This window comes from Rhinolophus ferrumequinum, chromosome 17 (assembly GCF_004115265.2).
Source record: "Rhinolophus ferrumequinum isolate MPI-CBG mRhiFer1 chromosome 17, mRhiFer1_v1.p, whole genome shotgun sequence".
NCBI classification, from domain to species: domain Eukaryota; kingdom Metazoa; phylum Chordata; class Mammalia; order Chiroptera; family Rhinolophidae; genus Rhinolophus; species Rhinolophus ferrumequinum.
The window spans coordinates 10,976,227-11,000,506 of NC_046300.1; the positions used below are offsets into that span (position 1 = coordinate 10,976,227).

General features: G+C 40.3%; 1 protein-coding gene across 4 annotated transcripts in view; it reads right to left on the minus strand.

The window, feature by feature from the left end:
* The window catches only part of SNRK (SNF related kinase), a 48,187-nt gene extending 24,179 nt beyond the window's left edge, over window positions 1–24,008 (minus strand). Inside the window, exons 1-5 of one of the 4 annotated variants that reach the window (XM_033132073.1) lie at window positions 23,872–24,002; window positions 20,758–20,807; window positions 10,514–10,575; window positions 7,984–8,109; window positions 7,415–7,888 (exon numbers count right to left, since the gene is read on the minus strand). In XM_033132073.1, the coding sequence (XP_032987964.1) occupies window positions 7,415–7,888; window positions 7,984–8,109; window positions 10,514–10,575; window positions 20,758–20,807; window positions 23,872–23,961 (802 nt within the window). In that variant the 5' untranslated portion in view covers window positions 23,962–24,002. Of the gene's footprint in view, window positions 1–7,414; window positions 8,110–10,513; window positions 10,576–14,080; window positions 14,146–20,757; window positions 20,808–23,871 lie in introns of those variants that run through there. The other 3 variants (XM_033132077.1, XM_033132074.1, XM_033132076.1) reach the window with 3 other exon arrangements.
* Between the last annotated feature and the right edge of the window lie 272 nt (window positions 24,009–24,280).

Sequence of the window (24,280 nt, forward strand, 5' to 3'; positions counted from 1 at the left end):
TTCCCAAGCGGAAGTAACAGACCAGAGAAAGGAATCAAGTTCAGGAGGAGGCAGTGATGGGGCCTCGCCAAGAGGGTGGCACATGGACAGGAGCAGTGTAGGCAGAGGGATGGCAGACGGAAGGGACCTGAGGCAGGAGTGGGTGTGGAACGTGACTAAGAGCAAGGAGCCAGGGTGGCTGGACGGAGCGGCGCGAGCAACTGCTTCCATGGGAGGTCCATGTCCAGGAAGAAACGGGGAGAAGGGGGAAGCCAACCATGAGGGCCATGCGGACCCCTGGGAGGGCCCTCGTTTGGGTTCTGGATGAAACGGGAGTCTTGAACGTGTTCTGAGCAGAGGACTGACAGGAAGAGAATAAAAGGAACAGACCCAAAGGAACTGACAAGCATTATTTTGCTTGTGAGTGGTGGTTACCTGAGACTTCACCTCGGCCTGTGGAATTCCCTTCCCCTTCTAGCAATTCCCGACTCACCCTGGCCCAAAGCCCGAGGGCCTCCTCTCATCTCGACCTGTTGACATCTGAAAACCTTGGCAGCTGGAAACAAAGGAATGGCACCATGCTTCTAAAATGCCTTCCTTCTCTTATCTTCTAAGATACACAAATTTCTACCTCTTCAGTAGAAATACCCAAAGACTCGGAGCTTGGGCTCTAGTTTGCAAAGTAGCTGAGTAGTGACATCAGGTTTTTATTCCAATAGGACCCACAATTATCAGCCCTGCACAACTTTGTCTTTCCACACAGGATTTTAGAGGAAAGGAGTAAGATGTACACTAAGGCCCACTTAAAATAAACACCCTGCTGAGTTAACAGTAGTAAGAGCCCTTAGAAAACTGCGAAGGTTTTAGGAATCTTCTGGATGAAGAAAGGATTCTGGGTGAGGCCCCTCTGGCCCTGCAGGAGGCCAGGGACACCCTGACTAGACGCTCAGGGGATGGCAGTGGGAGGAAAGCAGACAGGACAGTCTCTGGGCTCCTCAGAGGAGAGGCAGGGACAAGGGTGCCCGAGGAACTTCCAGCCTGAAGATCCAGGAAGTGGAACAGCATCAGGAAAAATTCCAAAGGAAACTGTTTTTCACTAACTTATCCCTGAATAAGCACAGAGTGTGATTAAATGGGGGCGGGGCGGGGGGGGAATTTAAGCTCGACTATCAACATCAAAAAAGAAGAAATAGACATTCTTGTTCACTGTTTGAAATCAAAGAGGTTAAAAAAATTTCCCCCTAACACTTATTCTTTAAAGAACATTAGAATTAAAATGTTGGCATCTGTTACCACTAAGAACCAAAGACATTTGATTCTATGGGTTTAAATCAGCGGTAGGCAAGGCTGGATGCACATCAGAACCTAAGGAAGCTTCTCGGTGTTGGCCTCACCCAAGACTACCTGAGTCAGAATCTCTAGGGGTGGGCCCAGCAAGGTTTGTTTTTTTTTGTTTGTTTCAATCTCCCTTAGGAGAAACGGACGGGTATTGAGAACCACCAGTTCAAATCTTACCATACCACTAGTGCGGTAGAGTAAATTATACTTTTCAAAATAGTGTCAACATATATTTCATTTGATCTGAGCCTTATAACACAGTCAGAACAATAAACACCAGAGCTAAAAATGCAGTAGGGAAAACATTAAAAACACACAAATCATTTGTAACATATTTTTCAGGCCTCTTGCTGAAAAATCAATGATTGAGTTAGCCTGCAAAAGCCATGTTTATGGTACCTATAGATTATACCACCACTAACATTTCATGCTCAAGAATCTTTATTACAAGTATTAAATTCAACAGTACCTTATTTATAAAACCCAAAAGATTTTACTCAAGGCACAGAAACTCTGCTTCCTGTTTCCCAAATACTTAACTGTACAACATTCACATTATAAGGAATATACAGAATACTGAATAAAGTGCTTTTATTTACAGAGGGTTCATGCCAGATCGATTCATTGTGACTTCTGAAATAACTGTCATTTCTCATAGGCATGTAAAACTTCAGAAAGTTTAGGGGAGGATTTTCATTTTTCTTTGGTTTTATATGAGGAAATGATATTATACTTTGTAAAAGGTGTCTTTCAGAGTATGTGACCTTGCTTGCACTTGGCAGCTGGATCTTGAAGGGCATGTACCACGTTTCTACGGATATGTTGTTTAGTTCTCAACAACTGAAAGCTACATGTGTGAGCAGGCCTGGACCTCACAGTGCAAGGCATTTTCTACTGGGCACATATCATGCAGGCAGGTTTTATGTTTACCTTTTAAGATAAAACAAGGTACTACTACTTTAAAGCAGACCAAATTTTCTTCGGTAGGCAGAGAAAGGGCACAAATCAACCCTTAAAAATGTATAATCCCAAACTCCACACTCGGTCCTAAAGCTGTACACAAGTCAAAGGTCTTCTAATCTAGAAACTATCAGGGCCCATTATGTCCAAATGTCAAATAGTCTAAGAGCAAGTAATATACAATTTAACCAGGTTCTAACTCTGGAAAGAGAAGGTCCAAGTCAGGAAACACTGAAACATTACTAAGAAACATTGTCTCTCTCTCTAAGAAATGGTAAGTTTGTGATGGGAAATAAAACTGTACACAGATTTGGTGTGGCGTAAAAGCAAGTATCTTACAGCTTTTCTGGAATAAACTGAAATAAAAGCAAGGAGTTATCAATTCATGACATAAACTATAATAGCAGATTTATATAAACCAAAGAGAAATTTTCCAATTTGTGGATGTCTTTTGGACTATTTTAAAGTTCTACTACAAAGGTATTATGGCTTAGGTAGTACCGTGTTTCCCCGAAAATAAGACCTAGCCAGACCATCAGCTCTAATGTGTCTTTTGGAACAAAAATTAATAAAGACCCAGTCTTATATTATACTATGTTATATTATATAAGACCCGGTATTATATTATATTCTATTGTATTATATTATATTATATTATACCCAGTCTTATAGTAAAATAAGACCAGGTCTTATATTACACTTTGCTCCAAAAGACGCATTAGAACTGATGGTTCAGCTAGGTCTTATTTTTGGGGAAACAAGGTACTATCTGTAAAGGAAGGAGTAATCCTTCAAAAAATGTTTTAATATTTAAATATTTGAACATATGCGTATACACATAATGCTACAATAAGTTCTTTTGGTGGCCAGTCATTTGCTATTAGGAGGGCATATATTGAGATATTTTATCACAGGATTAGAAGCAAGGAACAACTGCCTTAAGTACATTAAATGTGGCTCTAGTTTAACCACAACTCTTGGCTTCAATATGCCAAGACTTCAAAAAACTCAAATATCATACAAACCATAAGTTGCATATAAATTAATAGTCAAGAATGTCTCAACTTATGTTTTACTAATCTACTTTTTTACAAGACAAGGCAATTCTTTTCAGGTAGACCAGGTAGTCATTTTTAAATTCACTGGATTTTAAGATGTTCTTCACCTGCAATAAGTTAGGTCAAAGAAAGGAATAATTAAAGATATTTATTAATATCTTAAGGACACAATTTCAAGATGTGTCCATAGCCTTCATCAGATCTTAAGGCATTAAGAAAAAGTTAAGAACTACTGCTCTAAAATAAATATAAATACATACTTTTAACGTGGTGAAGGCTAAATGCTCTCACCTAAGTGGCTGTAGGATAATTTTTGGTTGATTACCTGGTTTTAAAATTGTTCTTATTTTTAAAAATATAGTATAAGACTGACGTTGTTAGTATGCATTTGAACACTGCAAAAACCCAGTGTGTTTCTATCATAGCAACTTTCATTCCAAGACCATAATCAGGCATTATTATTAAAAATAAAGTAAAAATTACCCCTACACATCTCAGGAACATCTACAGCGAATTATTTGGCTTTCTGGCAATGAATATTAGTTTTTAACTTTTTATTTTGAAATAATTAGATTTACAGGAGTTGCCAAAACAAACAACAGAAACCCACGGAGCTCCCATGTACTCTTCACCCAGTTCCCCCAGCAGCAACAGCTTGCTTAGCTGTAGCACAATACAGAAACCAGGAAACTGCCATTGGTCAAGTCCACGTAGCTTATTCAGATTTCATCACTCATTTGTGTATGTAGTTTCCATGCAATTTTGTCACGTGTAGATTCATGTAACTGCCACCACATACAAAAGTGTTCCATCACCACGGGGCTCCTTCATGCTAACTCTTTATAGCGACACCACTCGCCACCATCTTGAATCCCTGGCAACCACCAATCTGTTCATCATAATTCTGTAATTTTGAGAGTTACGTACGGTAAACGGAATTATACAGTACGTAAGGTTCTGAGACTGGCTTTTTTCACTCAGCATAACCCCCTTGAGATCCATCCAAACTGTTGCATCAACAGTCTGTTCCCTTTTATTGCTGTATAGTACTCCAGGGCAAGGAGGAACCAGTCTCACCTTCACCCACTGAAGGACACCTGGGTTGTTTCCAGGTTGTGGCTGTTACACATAAAGCTGCTCTGAACATCCATGTGCAGGTATTCATTTCTCTGGGATAAACCCTGCAATCGGGGTTGTATAGCAGTACATACAGTATTTAGTTTTATAAACTTGCCAAACTATTTCCCAGAGAGGTTGCAGTAGTTATCCTTTTCTTATTCTTTTTCATAGTTGTTCTAGCTATTCTAGGTTCCTGGCCTTTCCATACAAATGTTAGAATAATGTTGTCTATGTCTACAAAAATGTTCCAGGGCTTTTCATAAATCTACAGATCAACTTGGGAAAAACTGACATCTGGATTATGTTGCTTGCCATTCACAAACACGGTTTGTCTCTCTATTTCGGTCTTCTTTGATTTCCTTCATTAGCATTTTGTAATTCTCAGCATAAATTATTTTTGCTATGTGTGTTTTGTTAGATGCATACATTTTCTTTGGTGTGATTATAAATAGTATTATTTTAAACTTCAGTCTCCACACATCTGTTAATATATCGAAATGCAATTGATTTTTATGTAATCTTGTATCCTGTGATCTTGCTGAATTTATTATTGGTTCTAGCAATTTTTCTGTAGATACCTTCAGATTTTCCATTGTAGGCAATCATGTCTTCTGCAGGTTGAGATGGTTTTATTTCTTCCTTTCTAATCTGTACGCCTTTCAGTACTATGTTGAATACAGTGGTGAGTATACATCTTTGCCATGTTTCCGAGCTCACGGGGAAAGCATTCAGTCCTTCACCATTAAGTATGTTAGCTACAGGTTTTTTATAGACACTCTTGATCAAGCTGAGGATTTTCCCCTCTATACCTAGTTTATTGAGAGCCAGCAAACAGTAATATTGTAATGTAGGGCAAAGTACAGATTTATGAAGAAAATAATTAAGTTTTTTCATATTCATAGGCATGGGGACACTTTTCATAATTGGATAATCTCCATTAAAAGCTAAACTGCAAATTGTAGAGAATGCATAGATGGTTTGTTTATATCCCAAAAAGCTATATGCACTGACTCTAAATCCAAGCCTTTGCACTGCATTAATATGGAGCCATGCTGTAAGTAATTTAACTTTCAATGACATCTATTGCATATTAATTTACCAAACAGTAAATTAATGCAGAGACTGGACAGTTCATCTTTCAAATAGTTTGTCTATAAACTAGGAAGCATGTAATATAGGGGTTCTCAGTTCCAGAGCTATAACGTCCTAGGAAGCCTCTGAATCTCAAGTGAGATGGCAAAGTTCTCAAGACTAAATTTAATTCATTTGAACTTGAAAATGACTTAAACATTTTAGTGAAGTAGGAAACAAGTCATAAACAATGTCAGGGTTTTACAATTGAAATGTTGTATCTGTGATCTAAGAGTTTTCCCATTTTAGAGTTTCTATAAGGAAGAAATCTTTAAAGCATGCTTTAGTTTTGCTTTCTAGCGCAGAGTAAGCTCTTTCCCAAAGCTACTTTGGGAACCCGTCCACCCCCAGCCAGAAGTCACTTGGAGCCTCACTACAAGTAGGCCACCCACAAGGCAAGCAGCAAGGCAGAGCCTGATCTCTCCAGAGCAAAAGGTATGGCACGTCCCTTACCCCAGCAGGCAGATTCATTCCCCTGCCTGCCCCTCCACTGTCTAAACTGATACAAGCAGCAATACCGACTTTTTCACTACGTACACCGCTGCACTGGCATATACATTCCAGAAAGCCCACAGAGACAACTGAATCAATAGCTCACTGAGGGGATATAGCCACCCTTCTCTCCCCATATCCCTAGATATGACAAAAAGGGTAGATAGCAGGTAGGATCAGATTGAAAGAGGAAACCAGAGCCCCAAAACCCACATGGCAGGAGTTTTGGGGTATTTCTTTCTAGAAGGCACAGAGTGGAAACAAGAAGGAATTGCACCAAGACAGCCCCTAGCGGGATTAACTCCTCTCAGCCAGTAACTCACCAAGCACAAATAAGCAGACATTTGATGGAGGAGGGTGGACTGGCTGTGGGCCTTAGGGGCAGAGGTGTGCTGACAGCCTGTCAATTAGTGAGACCAGACCTCAGGACATCCCATTTGGCCACACCTTGCTCCTTTCCCACACTCACTGTAAGCAGACTACAATCCTCAGACATCATTCTCACAGACAGATATGGGGGAATTTCAAAAACAGATAAAACATACAACTAACAATCCCCAAGCACCTAGGCAAAATGAGCACACCATGAGAAATCAGTGCATCAAACAGAAGGCTACACAAGAAAACCCACTTAATGGAGCACTCTCAGAAGTATTAAACTATGCTTCACAGAATGAATGAATGAAATGAAAATAAAATTAGTCTCACATCAAACTTTGCACTGGCAACTTTAGGGGCAAAAAGAAGACAGGAAAATATCTTCAAAGTTGGGAGGAAGATGATTTTAAAAATGTATTTCTATACCCAGCCAAATTACCATTCAAATACAAGTGTAAGGACAATACCTGTATCTGATCTGATTCTATTTTAGGGATAAAGAAATGAAGCAGAGAGGTCAAGTACACACTGTTCAAGGTCACAGTTAATAAATGGTTCCAATGCCCAAATTCTTCACATTGCACTGTAATGTTCCTAATACCTTTCCAAAATGGGTCTCAATGACTATTAAACAGTATTCATAGGAAGAAGACGACTAATCTAAGAAGATAGTAAAAGTATTCAGACCTTAAAAAAATTACAATCAGCCGATAAGAGATTACCTTACATGATAACTTACTCGTTTTCCTTTGTGCTGACACACATACTTTAAAATTTTGCCATTTAAAGGGTAAAATAAACTAACTGCCAGCTTTAGGGATATAAGCATGGCATTCCTAAAACCCAATCTGTTAATTACAACACATTTCATAGAAGTTCTCTTAGAACTATTTTTAGATAAACAACTGATTTGACCAACTACTAAAACAGCAGAGTTCAAATACTGGAAGGTAACCTACCTACTGCGGGTGCATCATACTCATCACCAAGCAGAATTTCTGGAGCAGAATATGCAAGAGATCCACAGCTTGTAGTGAGTTTCTTCCCTGGTTGAAATTTGTTACTGAAACCAAAGTCTGTCAACTTTACAAGACCTTGTTTTTCAAAAAAGACCACGTTCTCTGGCTTTAAGTCTCTGTGAACCACATGGAGTTTATGGCAGTAAGATATAGCATGAACTATCTGAGCAAAGTACTTCTTGGCTAAGTCTTCGTTAAGTCCTTCCTCGTGTTTCATGATGTAATCGAACATATCTCCTCCATCCCCAAGTTCTAGGATAAGGTATAGTTTGGTCTGGGTGTCAATAACTTCATAGAGGCGAACGATGTTGGGGTGCTGCACGAGTTTCATGCACCTCACTTCTTGGAAAAGATGACCAGTAGCTAGTGTGTCCAATTTTGTCTTGTCAATAACTTTGACTGCCACTTTTTCACCTGTAAAGACATGCCTGGCAAGTTTAACCACTGCAAAGTGACCTCGACCCAAGGTTTTATCCAGATCATATAATCCAGCAATCTTTCCATCATACCCTCGCTTGAATCCTGCCATGCTGGTCCGACAGAAGAAAAAATATTTAGACTGTTTGAAATGGATCTTCTCATATAAGAATGTCTGGTGAAAATAAGGAATTCATTTTCAATGTTGCCATGGACATCTATAAAATAAGAGGAGAAACAAAATCAAGGTTCTGTGACTTTTCCTTTTACAGCTTCATTTTAAAAAAAATTAAAATAAGCTTGAAGTAAATAAATTGAAACATAAAATGAGGGCCATTTATAATAACCTAATTATATATTTAGAGTTTACATGATAAAAGCTGAAAATTTAAATACCATATTAAATTTTACAAACTGCAAAACAATTAAGTTTGTTAAAACATTTTCTGGTGATGTCAAAAATAAGAAAACTGGCAAGCTTGATAAGCTATGTTTAAAAAAAACATTTTCCAAAAGTAATTGCAATTAGTGTCTTAAAAAAAAAGGCAAGAATTGACAAGAAAGGGAAAACACAAAGAATAAACATTTGGACAGAAACCCAACTTTTCCTGTTATTCCAAGACTAGCACTATTTCCTATGAATACCAAAAAAAAAAAAAAAAAAAATTCCTTTAGTGAAGCCTTTGCTTACTCTCCCAGCGGGAATTACTTTCCCTCTCTGTATCCTCTTGGGACACCTCCATCCCATGTGGAATAAAACTATAGGTTTTTATATATGCCATCTCCATTCTGAAACTGCAAGGTTCTTGAGGTCTCCAGGGTTCTATTTTTTTCTTCTACCCTCCTCTAACATCCAGAACAATGTTTCACATATAACAGGTAATCAAAATTTTGTTAAATTTTGAAATGCAACTTTTTTCCAAAATGTTTACAAGGCAATTGTTTGCTCTTGTGTCACTAGTGCCTGGAACAGTATCTGGCACAATAGGTGCTTAATAGATAGTTCCTGACTGATACTCACTCTTTAGACTCGTCAGTTATGCTTATCTTTATTACGGTTTTTCCACTCTCAAACAATCTACCACGCTCTGCTCGTATTTCAAGAATAAACAAACATGCATTCTTAAACTATTTAAGTCTTAAAGACCAACGTCACATGGCATTTAAAATTCTCAACCTTTATAATATATAAACCCTAAATATAGAAATAGGTTCTTATAAATGATCCTGACTCAGAAAAACAAATAAATGTATAAAATTATACATATTAAGATGTCAATTTAAATCACACTGACTGAACTCCCACGATTATTTTCTCAGACCACAATTTAACAGAACTAAATAACAAAATCCAATGGGGAATAACACAGCTACTCTCCCAAGACTAGCTCCTTCTTATTACTGCATGTTCATCCTCTCGGTACAGACTTTTTAATGCTCCCGGTAGGTAGTTTCACATTTTCAGTTATTTTTGTTACTAAGAACAGTACTTATATTATTTCTGAAATTAATTTCAGAAACCAAAACTAAATTGTTAATTCTGTTTCTATTAAGATTTTAAAAATAAGAAACCAGTACTATGAACAAATATTGGGGGGAAAAAATTTCTTCTATACAGTGTATTATTTTTGGCGTCTGAGCTAATCAATAATTTTAATGACAAGATTAACAAGAAACTCCAACTGGAAAGATATTGCTTCCTTTGCACAGTAGTTCTCTAAAAGGAAGTTTAATTCAGGCATATTTAATTTTCAAATATAGAAACTCTAAGCTAACTCCAGGGGGCAGAAAACTATCTTTAAATCTTTAACTTCAATTAATTATATAAGGGCAGTAATTATTCTTAAAATTCTACCCAAGTCTACGTTTCTATTGTATAAGTTTGCAAATGCAACTTTAGTTTTCAAAACAAACTTCTTCAGGCTGCCCCCAAGTTATATAATATGTTTTTTTCATCTATCACTTTAGTTTAGAAGTATTCCTGGAAAGTGGCATATAAATCAGATTTAAGTTTGTTTAAATTAAACTTTAATGTAATTAATTAGTTTTAAACTTTTTGGTTTACTGCAGAAATAATAAATGAATATACAGATAAGGGGAAAAGTCTTTTTCAGGGACTCAGACACCCAGAGATAGTTACTATTCACACTCTGACATTTCTCTTCCCAGAACTGTGCCAGCAAAAGGGCATTATTAAATAATTTTTAATCTACTATCAAGTTCATGGGAAAGAATCTTATAGGGTCTCTTCAAAAAGACAGACTACCCTGTAGTGAAATGACTAATCACTCTTACTATCAAAGAATTTTTTTGTACTTTTTTTTGTACACACACCCCTTTTTAAGTGTTTATGAAACTACAACTCTTACCTAAAACCATTATGATGTTATGATTAACTAAAGATTGGGAGGGAAAACATCCTTTTTACTGAGTATCTTTTTAAATACTAGTCCACTGTCTAATCTTACTATCAAGTGTATTTTGAGTTACACAGGAAGTAATTAAGTCATGTTTTGATCTTTGAGGATCTTGCAGTGCTTGAAAATCATCGAAAACATCAATGCTAAATGTTAAGAGGTAGCTTATATAAAGGTGACTCTTTTTACTGGCTCCAAGACATACCCTGCAAACCGCATACTGAATAATCCGTGTTATTACTGTGTCTTGTTAGTTGCTTCTTTCTCCTAAAAGAAAACACAGAAAAAGAATTTTTGTTTAGTTCTATTTGTTTTAACTTTGCTTGAAGTCCAAATACATCCCCTAAGACTGGATCCAGACAAACATATATAAATGACGTGTTTGTCTTTAGGGACCCAGTCTCCCACTATCTTTCTCTCCTCTATGAATCACAACCCATTCAAGGGATCCTTAGTAAACAGGAATTTCAGTGAACAGATACACAGAGATTGTTCCAGGTAGACAGGTCAGAAAGACTATTCCACTGGAATGAGCAGGAAACAATAATAATGAACAACAGTAAATTCGCCATTTTCTAAATGCGTCCTCGGTAACAGGCAGCAAATCTGCTTTTCACAGAATCCTTGTAGCACAAGGAGGCTCAAAGTTGAGCAAGAAGCAGAATCTGTGACTCCAATCCCGCTCCTGTGGCTTTGAAGCCCAACTTGTCTGCAGGAGCCCCCCAGGCTCATGAAACACTCACGTCAATAGCGGAGGAGGAGGGCAACCTTTCCAACACACTGTCCTCTAGCAGGCCAGCAGAAATCGGTGCTCACGCCACCACCAGGGACCACAAAAACACCGTTGCATTAGAGGCTTTCCATTTGACAGTAAAGAAGAAACGAGACTAGCACTGTGAACGAGGAGAATGTGAGCAGATCCCTGGTACCGAAGCTCATGGCACGGGCAGGGAGTGCTGACTTGAGGTGGCCTTGCCGGCCTTTCCAGAACACTGAAATTCCACACAAATAACTGAGAGGCCTACAGATTCAGACTAGGCCAAAGGCAATTTACACAATCCACTGAAGGGGCGTGTCCAGGTAATCCTTAAGCTCAGGTTCACATGGGCTTGGGGGAAAACAGACAGGAAAGGTGAGAGAAGAAAGTAGGAAAGGTGGATGTGAAAACAAGTTTAGTGCTGGGAAGGAGGGGATGAAGAGAGGTGGCAACAGCTCTGCAGCACATACGGGGCCAGCAAAATCACAGGCACAGGCCCACATCTAGTGACAGAGGCGGGCTGCTACCTTGCCCTTCAGCTCCAAGAGGGATACAGTAGTTCTTCCCATCACCTGTCTCTGCTTCTCTTGCAACAGCCTGTTTCATCTCCAGTCTCTATGGCACGGCAGTGTGGTAGCCCGGGGTGACCCTGGTTCTGACGGCCAATGGCTGGGTTTGAACCCCAGCGCACAGATCACTAGCTATGGGACCTGAGCAAAACCTGATCTCTCTGTATGGTCAGTTTCCTCATTAGAAATTGTTAGTAGTAAGAGTAGAACCTCATAGGTTGTGGTGAGAATTAAATGAATTAACATGGGTAAAATGTGTAGCATAAAATCTGGCACAGAGTAAACATTCATTAACTACTAGCTCCCGCGACCAACACCACTGTTACAATGATGGGATTCTCCCTCACCCAAACAGAAACGCTTAGTTTTCCACTCAACTTCAAGAAAATGAATTTACTGAGCTATCATCTCCCTTTAACTTTCATAAAAATTCTGCTGTTCATTTTCCTAAAATGTATTAAATTGAAAATGGGTGCCATAAGGTTGATAAAAGAAATAACGTCTCTAGTTAAGCATCAAAGTCTGACGATTTTGCAATAAAGCATTGCATAAAATCTAAGCATTTGCTTTTAAAATGATACTAGGATGACTTTCTATCAAATCCTTTACATTTTTCCCATCGAAGTAATATATTTTTATAGAAAAATCTCAAAAATACAAAATAGAAAGTAGAAAGAATACAGAGGCACCCACCGCCCTACCACAGAGGATGACCAGTACTCATGTTTTGGTGGTCTTTCTGCGAAATTCACATCTAGCTTCTGCTTTGTTTTACAAAGGTGTGATCATTCTGTACATAACTTTGTATTTTGCATCCTGCTTTTTCACTTTCCTATCACTTTCCTTTTAGTATTTTTGTTTCAATTATAAAAGGAGTAGCTGTACAATGTAGGAAAACATACAATTAGAACACAGAGATTTGCGAAGAGGAGAATTTTTTAAAAATCATCCATAATTCTACCCTCTGTGATAATCTGTTAACATTTTGGTGCAGAGCCTTCCAAATTATTTTCTATGTATAATATATGCCCAGACACAAATTTTTAAGTAAAATGGAATACACATACACACACACACACACACACACACACATACACACCCCACACGAATACAGGGGGGAAGAGGGTTGTATCCATTTTTAAGTATTTCTCCCCACAAAGCAATACAAGTTCACTTTAGAAAATTTGGAAAACGCAGAGAAGCACAACAGAGCCTAGAAAACCCCTCCTATAATACCGAGGATGACCTCTCTTCAGGTTTGCGTATATATCATTTACACCTATGCTTCTTTACAAAACTAAGATATTGTATGTGAAGTGTGTGATAACTACTTTTTCTTCTATATGATGAACATTTTTCCATGCACTTAGTTATCCTAAATCAGTATTTTTAATGACTACATAGCTAAGATGACATCTTTTAAAGCAGGGAAACCACTAAATTAGGCCATTCTAATGCAGTCTTCCTATTTTGCATAGGCTCACACATGCATGTAACTAGGCTGGACCTAAATGAAACAGGCCAAGTAATCAAGAGTGTTCATAATATGGAAATTCATGTTTGAGAAACAAGTACTAGTACGTGTTGCAAGAATATACTGATGTTCTCCCAGCTAAGAGAGCAGAAGCAACTGAAGTGTGCGGGAGTGGTTAGAGGAAGGAAGTGTGGGTGGCCCAACACACATTTTGCAAGCTGCTGAAAACAGTTGTAGAACCAGCCTCTGTTAAACCTACCGTCATTTCGGAATTCACACTGTTAGTCTTGTCAAAATTCACTTTTAGCTTCTCATTGACATCATCACCACTGCAGTGTGGTCTGTAATCAAACAAATGTCTCCTACTCACACCTCCCCCAGGAGAAGCGAGGACAAAATGGCTCACTGAACAAAGGTGGCTCCGCCTGGATACCCATTAGGAACCCAACCATGGCATGAGAAAGGAGAAGTGTTGAACAAAAAGGGCCACGTGCAGACCTTAGGCCACTTCTCCAGCCTCTCTACATTTTGTTTGGGATATTACAAACTTCCCCACAAAATCAGACCACTAATATTCAAATTTCCAAAAACCTCCCAAATGACATGCTTTGAAAAAAAAATCTGTGCCCTCTAATACAAAAAAACTAAAAGGTGAGTCTTTGCAAAGCCACACTAAAACTGTATTTAAGCTTCTTACACATGGAAATTATCTGGTATCTTTGACAAATATCAAAGAATGAAAAATGTAATTCTTACTCATGGGAGAGATGGGACGGAACTGTTATGTTTGTAGAAAAGCCAACTTAAGTGGAGGAACTAACACTCACTCAGTGAATATCACCACCCTGACCTTATTGCTAAAATTTCAAAGATAACTATAACAAAACTGGCAGAGGCTGAAAGGAAGACAGTAGACTGAATCCTCCAGGAATCTCAATAACCTCCAGGTCAAGCAAAATAAACACAACCTACCATGCAGTCCCCACTGCTGCTCTCTTCATCCAAAGTAAACAATATTCCACATTTCTAGAATAGCACTCCTCCTAGAATAGCACTTCTCTTCCTGGCAGTTATCAATGTAAGCTGTAAATCAAAGATGAAGAAACCACAAATAGGCACCAAGTCCGAGGTTATGGAAGATTGCAGAGTTTTTCACTGGATTGGTTGAATGTTACTATGTGGTTATCATGTAGTATCAGTCTGCAGTCACTGGATGGAATTAAGATGGGAACTACAAATTAGGAAGTTCAAGTCAATTATTTATTATGAGGAATGTCCCAATAGGCAAAATTGTACCTCCAAATGACTAAGAAAGTATTTTCCAAGGGAAGGTAAGTGCCTAATACAGTATGTTCTGAAAGTTTTCTTCCAAGTAGTCCATTTTAATGGACTCGGGGCCATTGAGGTCACCAGGAATGCCAGGCTGACAAGCCTACTCCAGGAGCTCAAGGCAGTGATTGGCTGCCAGTACAGATCAATCCCTTCAAATGCTGGTTTAAGTGATCTTAGTTTCCTCTAAGTAAAACAAGTTATAGTCCACATATATCAGGGAATTTAAGATGTTCCGGAGTCAGGAGATTTATTAACTGAGGTAGAGTAGTACTTAATATACAGTATTTGTACAGAGAAAGGAGTTAACATCCAAGCCACAAAACCTGGACCAAAACCTGGACCTGCACAGATAATAGTTCAAATTCCTAAACAGAATTGCCTCTCGTTAAAGTGATAAAAAAAATGCTAAGCACGTCACTATGGCTACCTGAGGGTAAAAATTATCAGTATGGTGACAGCTCCAGTATAAAATTCTCATATAATAATGACTTAAGCAAAAGCTGGTGTGTGGAAATTACTCCAAAATAGCAAAAGTCGACCCATAATTACTTCTTTGCCACGAAAACAGAATATAAGTTGAAAGTTATGGAGAATTTAAAAACTTAATAATTTAAACCTCTCTTCCAAAGCTTTTATCAACACTTTCTAAACTCAATTAAATTCCCTATCATCTTTTCCCCCCCACTGATGTTGTGACAAAGGTGGTCATTAAAATATGGCCCAACAAAAATGCTGGAACAGAAAAAAAACGAATCCATAAACAAAAATACTGGCACCTAACATTTCATTGACTTTGACTGAAAAGACAAAGTCATTTGGGGATTTTCTCATCCTGTTGGGACTGTAGATTACCTTTCAGAAAAGCAATCTGGCAGCATGTATATCAGGAGCCTTAAAATAATTAATACTCTTATTAATAATTAATAATCTTACTACTAGAGTTATGTCTTAATGAAATAAAGGCACAAACAAATATTTATACACAACAATGTTCAGTGATATTGACATACGCAAAAAAAAAAAATCAGAGATAACATAAAGGTCTACAACAAGGATTTAAATGGTTAACTCACAGTACACCTAACATTACACTATGCTACTGTATTTTGAGGCTATTTAATCTCATGGGGAAATTCTCACAATAAAACAAGTTAAAAAATTCACTTACCAAATTTCATGGCAATATGATTCCAATAAAATAAATTTAAAAATTCACATACCAAATTGCATGACATGATTCCAAATTTTTTAAAAAGCATAATTTATCTGAATATGTATATTAAAAATACCAGTGTGTCACATTGATAAGATTATAGAATTTTTTTTTTCTTTATGCTTTGCTTTGCTTGTTTTTTTCCCCAAATTTTTGGCAGAGAATGTATACTGCTTTTATCATCTAGGAAAGGTGGACATTATTAAAATTTTGCCTTTGTATGTAATTACTCATTCAAGTTACTTTTCATTGAGATCTCTGAAATAAACCAATTTCCCTGAACATATCTGTCTAAAGCCTATTTATGTAATCTTAATAAACAAGACATATTCAATGAAATAGTTGGTTCCCTTGAAGAACAAGGTACACAATTTCTTCAGGCTGAGGAAGGAAGAGGAACACTGAGTATTTTCATTAGCAAATATATGAATCCTAATTGTGTAGGACACAACACAGTCCCTGTCCTTTAGAATCTTACAAATAAGTCACCTACATATAAAAAGATAAATAATCACACAAATTAGCCTGGTGTGGTATGTCAAAGGAAGAGCAGAGGATACTAAGGGCAGGATCCCCAAGGACAGGAGCGGCCCACAGACCAGGGTGCACCCTTCTACAGGGACCAGTGACACACAATTCCCGAAATGAGGCGGGGGGGGGGGGCGCGGAGAACACCAGTTTGGATGAAGTTATGATTTGGAGTAGAAGTGAGGTAAGTTTATTAAGGTTAAGGCTGATCCTGAAAAATACCTACTGCCTGACCATTTAGGCAACTGTGATGAACTCCTCCCTACTCCAAGCTAATGGAAAACTTGCCATACTAAATCATTCACCACGTTATCTCTGAATTATACTTAAGGTTAATGAAAGCATCATTAAAGAGCTAAAAATGCACAGAAGCAGCTTCTCATCACAGAGCTGATATGACGCCTCAACAGAAGAGGAACACTGGAGGTTATTAACATGAAAGGGACATAAGAATATGGTCATCAGGGAGTTTAAACCAATTCAAAAGTTCACTGTTCACTTTAAAGTTCCATAAAACATCATTTTTGTTTTGTTTTGACATTAGATCTCTCATTATTACCCATATTACTTCCTAAAAATCTACTACTAACCTAAATAGGTTTATGTAGAAATGAGTCCTATAGCAAAACCACAACTGACTTTTCTTTCATTGTCTCGTTTCAAATTTAAAAATGTCTTTTACTACCATAAATGCTCATTTTTTTAGAATTCCAGTTTTGTTTTAATGCAGGTCTCAAAAAGTGTAAACAATTTAATTATCGGGAATCTCTGTATGTACTGGACTCTCTTTACATTGCTGTACCATTTATTCCTCACAACCAGCAATATAACGGAACTACCATACCAAGTTGGCACATGAGAAAGCAGAGCCCAAGGGGTTAAGGACTCTGTTTGCCCCAGTCCTCCACCCAGGTAAGAGCTGCCTAAATTAAATTAGACTCCAGGTCTCACTGACTCCTGGGCCTTGCATCTTTTCCTACAATACAATGCCTCCTTTTCACTTAGGCTTTTCGAATTCCCAGGAAAGCAACAGCACTGAAATAAATCTATTTTGACATTTCTGTTCTTCCTCCAATGCTGACATGCCATGCGAGTTACCTGCCTCATCAATTAATTAAAAGGAGGAAATTCCCCAGCACCACCAAAGACTCACCTCATAAACTTTATTAACAAATAATTCCATTAAAACTTATTGAAGGGGCAGCCGGATGGCTCAGTTGGTTAGAGCGTGAGCTCTCAACAACAGGGTTGCCGGTTCAATTCCCGCATGGGACGGTGGGCTGCGCCCCCTGCAACTAAAGATTGAAAACGGCGACTGGACTTGGAGCTGAGCTGCGCCCTCCACAACTAGACTGAAGGACAACAACTGATGGATCCTGGAAAAACACATTGTTCCCCAATATTCCCCAATAAAAATTAAAAAAAAAAAACTTTTTGAAAAGTTTAGAAACTGCTTTTTAAGCTGAGAAAGGAAGTTACAGCCAGATAACCACTCAAAAGACAGACTGAGGTAATTATTGATCATCTAAAAGTGGAATGGCACTTTAAAAATAACTTCACCGTTAGAGTTCGCGTACAATTTTGTCATGGCAAGAGTCCTCCCTTGTGGCACAGAACAGCCAACATCAAGCAAGTAATTCAGGTAAAATTTAGGGAGGTTTGTCTTCTGCTTAAAAACTTATCCTGTCCCAAACTGCAATTTTAATGTACTTTGCAAATTACATTCTCTCCATTTATTTCTGAAAAGGGATTTTCCTTCACAAGAGGATTAGCAAATACTCACAAAATAGGAGAGCAAAGGATAAAAATCAAGCCCTAAAACTGCAGACTGAATATTCTCATTCCAAATTTCTTCAGTAGCACTCATAATACTTTATGCCAATAAGGAATTGTCTAACCTGTAGAAAATGAGGTAAAACAAAGCTAAATTTTACTTTAAAATTCAATCATTCTGCTTTTGTCCACTACTAAATAAAAAGGCTGTACGATATTCTATTTTAAAAAGAGATCCATTAATAGAGTACACTCTGGCTTCATAATATGTCCATGAATATTTGTTAGCACAGAGTTCTAAACCTAAATGAACTTTATCTTATGAACTTTAAAGTACAGCATATGGAACGTAGTCAATCATATAGTAGTAACTATGCCTGGTGCCAAACGGGTACTAGACTTATCAGGGTGATCACTCTGTAAGTTACGTAACTGTCTAATCTCTCTGTTGTATATCTGAAACTAATATAACAGCGTATGTGAACTGTAACTGAAAAAATAAATAAAATGAACTTTATCTAGATAAGTTATGCTATACAACTTATGTTATCTAGAATAGAATTGCTCTAAAATAGACGCAGCAACATGGCTGAATATTAAACCCAGTGAGATATACTGTGTTTCCCCGAAAATAAGACAAGGCCGGATGCGTCTTTTGGAGCAAAAATTCACATAATATAATATAAGACCGGGTCTTACGTGAATTTTTGCTCCAAAAGACGCATTAGAGCTGATGGAATGGCCTTGTCTTATTTTCGGGAAACACGGTATTATTCAAACATTTTGCCCTAACTATACAACATGAAGACAAAATAATAGCCTAAAAGGTGTGTGTGTGTACACAGAGGGGAAGGGGACATCAGAGAGGAACTAGAACAACATCCCAAGATTTGGTATTTCAAAGTACCATGTGGTCCTGTTCTCTTTAGCACAGAAGTAACTGTAAAACTGATGAAAAGCCATCTACTCAGCAGACAGGAGGAGTGTCAGAGCGCAGAGGGAAGAGTACCACCCCAGGACGTGGAGCCCAACAAGTTCCTCAACCCCTACAAACAGGCATGTCCTTATAAAACAAAGATAATCACCACCTTGGACAATAATTATGAGAGCTCAGTGGGATAATATACATGAACAAGATGTGAGTGGGATCAAAACCATACGATTTTTTTCCACAACTTTTCAGAACTGGCCTCCCTCCAGGAGAGTCTGACATTTGAGAAGGGTTGGATCCTTAGCTCCCCATCTTATTTTCATATCAGTACCCTCCCCCCTAATTGGCCCAACAAACTGCCCCTACATGCCTCTACTGGACATACTATGAAGGTCTCTGCCTCAAGTTGTCTACAATTTCTTAGGGACAGAGGTGCCAGAAGAGGTGTCCTTTCTCCTAAATCTGCCTTGGGGAGATCATAGGAGGCAGCTCAGAGAAATTCATTTTTTGTGTGTTTGAGCTAAGAATTGAAAATGGTGATGGTGGGAAAAGACTTACTTGCCAGAAGAGGCCTGAGACACCTGTGTCACCGGGACAATGACACATGCAGAGCCAACAAGAAAAGGTCAGACGCGAAGGCAAGGGCCAGATACCCAAGGGCCTTGGATTCCATGCAGATCAGCTGCTCTTCCTCCGGCCAGCCCCGCCTGTGCTTCCGGGCCCAGGTGAAAGGTGACCTTCCTGGCCACCATCTTCTCCTCCCACACCCAGGCACACCAGCTCCCCGCGCCCTCTCACAGCACCACGTCCTTTTCCATTACGGCCCTTATCACTGTGGTTATAGAATTATGCGTGTGATTATGTGATTAATAATCTGTGTCCCCCAGTAGACTAAGTGGTTAGCTCAGTTCATGTAAGGCCCATGTCCATTTTATCCAGCTCTGTATCCCAGCGCCTGCCGAGTACAGCATCGACTCAAAATACACAGATACATTCTATTAAATAAACAGACGAAAGGTGGCACGAAGAAGCCATAGAAGAGTCCTGAGCCGGGGAACGGCAATCAGAGATGACAGCTAAACAAACCACTCTGGCAGCGAAGTGAAGATCAGACTAGAATGGCAAGACCAGAGCTGGGAGACAGGTCAGGAGACAACTGAAAATGTCTCCAGGTAAATGAAAACTTAAAAATGAGGGCAGCCAGTAGCTGGGCAGTGAGGATGAGGACGTAATGGAGGAGCCACATTTAGGAGGTGGAATCCAAGATCTCAATGTACAGGCGGCAAAGCACATGACGAGTGGACAGTGGTAGCAGGTGGTGCCATTCACAACCCAGCTGTGTTAAAATGGGTATGGTTTCTATTAGTCGGCTGATAAAATCAACAAAGTTCAGAGTTTGTAACTTTCTTCATCATGCCACTTCTTGGATAGACTAACTATGTCCAAGGCATTACTCTGGTCTGGGGATACAGAAGTCAAAGAAGTGGTCTCTTCTTTCAAGGAGCTCACAGCCTTTTGCTTTTTCAGAAAGGTAACTGCATGTCAACAACTGAGGAACAGAGCAGCCCAGTGAGGCTAGGATTTGACCAGTTGCATGTCCTGTAACCCCCACTTCTGGAGCCTTGATTTCATAACCCACATTACATTTCCAGGCCAGTATGTAGCTGAGGGAGTACGTGTTTAGAAAGACAAACAGACCCACTCTCTGGAGGCTGGGGCGCTCCAGAACTTAAAACACCACAGCGTGTGGGCAGATAATGCCCTCCGACTTTGAAGTAACTACTGAGTAGCCACAGAGCAGCAGTTTGAGGGGTACGACACGACAAGTAAGGAGAAGGAATGTGAGGCCTGATTTGTCACAGAAGAGCCTACCTGAGCAGAGGCCAAATGCTGGAGGTGCCAAAGCAGAATCTCAGGAGGCTCTGGAAGTGACAGCAGAGAAATAAATGTTCAGGGAAGGTAAAGCAGAAATTCTCTTTAGACAGGTTCCTCCCGTACCAGCAGCAAGAAATGGTTTCCCACGGGACATAAGGCCTCTACCCAAGGCAGATGTACAGAAACACAGATGAGGAAATGCTCCCCGGTATGAATACTGTAGCTCCAGCTTATCCAGTGCAGACAACACGCTTCCAGTGTTCACTCATATGGCCACTAAGTCTGAGAGATTTTACAGCAGCTCTTCCCAGACTGAGACAAAATACCAAGACACTTCTCCCTCCAACCCCAAAGCTACGCCCCACTCCTCCCCCTTCCTCTTCATATTCTGTAAAAAAAAAAAAAAAAAAAGAACAGCTGCACTGTCTCTACCTCAACCCCCTTTCACCCACTTGGATCTAAGTTCTTCATCCACCACTTCCTTGTTTTCTCATCCTCCCTGAACTCTCTGAGCCCTTTCCCCTTTTCTCTGCCTGGCCACTCTACCTGTCCTTCAAGAGTAGTTCAACCAGCGCCTCCTCTGTGAAGCGCGCCAAGTAAGAGTCCTTGCCCCATCTCTGTGCTTCTGCGGGCCTTTGTCTATGCCTCACCATTCGTCAGACCCTACTGTTAGGGTTTTATGGTTTCCCTCGGTGTCCCCAAGTCTGGACACTCCTTTCTATTGTTACCCTCTAACCCAGGGCCCCAAAAATAGACACACAAAGGCTCCATGAATAAATGATCATTGGTTAAGTTTACCTTCAAAACTGCTAGAATCCAGTCAACTTTTCCACCTAAGTCGCTCTAAGAATTTACCTGCACATAGAATTTTTACCTGCTCTAAGAATTTACCATGCAGGCGGGGAAATACCTACATTCTCAAGAATAGTTTTTCTATAAAAGCATCTTGACTAAAAACTCTATCTTTTGGTTATTAAGCCAACAACTGGCATACAGTTCAATCAAGTGTTTATAGAGTTCTTCACCTATAGTTTTAATTCCTAAAATTCTCATCATGTGGAAAGTTCACTTATCCCCTTTTTTCCTGGGCAGTGTGATGAGCTTCCAGGCTCAGACAAGCTGCTACAGTGAAGAAATCACGCCTTATTTATACCAAAGCTTAGAACCATGGCTGCTCAATGTCTCCAAAAATAAATAAATTTTTTTCTATTTAGTTTCACTTTCCATGTGAAGAGAAACACCCATGGTGAAGTTTAGACAAATAGTACGTATTTCCTGCGACCAGTAAAAATATCATACAAGCCCTTCAATTTTAACAAGGACATTCAAAAGCCTTCATTTTAAAGACTCCATTTAGATTGCTATTCTAGAAAAATTAAAATTAGTGTAACTTCTGAGTTCTTGTATGTTTTAAATGAATGGGTCTTGCTGCAATACAGAAAAATTTACTCAGAATGGTAAAAAATTAATAGGGTGAGAGTACTTTTTGTGCACAAAATAAAATAAAAACTGATTGCATAAATTAAAAAAAATAGAAAGGCACCCAAAGTTCCTGCCTGGAAAGCCTGGAAGATGGGAGTATTAAGAAAACTTAACACCATGCGCTTGATTTTCAATACATGACCTTGGGAATGTCATGTAACTCCTCTCATTTCTAAGTCTGTAAAATGGGTACGTCATCTGTTTTCCCAATAGGGAAAATCAGATGGTAAGATAAAAGAATCAATACTTTTTTTTTTAAAGAAACTTGTCTAATTAGTATGCTTTAATCACCACTTGTACAGTACATTCCTCTTCAGGAATCCAATTTCAAGAGAAATATTTAAGCAGACGTTGAAGACAGATTTCCTTAAGGGAATGATTTTATAAATCTGGAAAGCAATGTAACAAGATTATAAATTAACAAAGTGAATACATAAGGCTAGACAACCCAGGCATTAAAGTACATTGATATATATTCTGATAAATTAGACTGATTTGGGACTGGTGTCCCAAACTGAGGAACCTGATGTTTGATAGAAATTTGGTGCAAAGTCAACAGATGCTCAACATTTGCAGTCCATCACTTGCAAGCCATGCTTCACCTTTCATCATAAAATGTGAAAGGCATTAAGTCACCTTTAACACTGCTCCTGAGACTTTGAGAATGTACTAAATTAAATGGAAGGGGGTAAAAAAAAAGTAACTTGACAGTTTGTAAGGTCCTATATTCACAGACATCTATAGATTTAAGAACCCTCCTGCTAAACTGCCCTCCAAATACTGGACTTAAACCGAACTCTCAGTGAAGCTATTGTATTGTATCTGATCCAACCGTCAGGACTAGAACAGCTCCAGGAACCCCCCCAGGATAAAAGGCTGTCACTTTCCTGGAGCCCAAGCCTTAGTAAAGGGCAAGAAGGTTTTTCGTGAAATGGGCCAAAAAAGAAAATCAACAAGCGATGACTACGGATAAGAACGGAGGTTTCCCAATCTGAAAAATTCTAGTTCTCCCTCAGGAACGGCACCGCTCCTCCTTCTTTACCCCGTTGCTCTTTTTCTACCGACAACAATATCCCCATTCTATTGTAAGGCTGCAGTTTTACCAAGGAACACCCTTGCTGCCGCAAGATTTTTACGTTCGTTTGGAAAAGGAAAACACATCCGGAGAAGAATACACACTGCACGAGAGAACCAGGGCGCGGGGAGCCCGGCTGGGGTGCGGAGCTGGCGGGCGCCGCACTCGGCCCGCTCCGGGGCGGGGCGCAGGGATGCGGGCGCCTCCCGAGGTGCCGCAATCCCGCGGCGGCCGCAAGGGCAGGGCCTCCGGGTGCCCACGGCCGGCCGCCGCAGTGACGGCTCCCGCCCGGGCCCCGCCATCACCCCGCCGCCAGGCCGCGCCGCCGCCGCCGCACCGGGTCGGGGTCGCCGCAGCCAGGGCCCCGCATCCGCTCGGGTTCGCGCAGCAGCCCGCGCGGGGAACGCGGGGCGCGCAACTTACTTTCCGCCTGCGGCGGGTGCCCCAGCGGGGCGCCCAGCCCCGCAACGGCGGAGGCTACTAGGCGGCGGAGGCCAGCCCTGCCCCCTCGCCCACGGCCGCTGCACCCGGCCGCGATCTACGCTGCCGCCTACCTCAGCCCGCAGGCGGGCGTCCGTCTGCAGCGGCTGCGGCTCCGACGACTCCCTCCCGGCCGCCGAATCCCCGCACCCAGCGCTAATCATAATACCGAGCGGGCGGGCGGCCGGCCGCGGGGAGGGGTGGGGCCGAGCTGCGCCTGCGCGGTGCGAGCGTCACTGTGACGCAGCGACGGGGCGGGCCCGCGGGAGGGGCGGGGCGGGGCGGGGCGAGGCGGGGCGCACCTGCGAGCCCTGGCGCGCGGGCTGCTGGAGGGCATCCTGGCAGCCTCGACCCTGGCAAGTCTAGGCTGCGGCTGGCGGTGGGAGGCTGGCGGTGGGAGGCAGGCGAGGCGCCGGAGGAGGATTGGGGACCGTGAAGGAGGAAGCACCAGGGACACGGGGCAATGGCCTAGAAAAGTAGCGC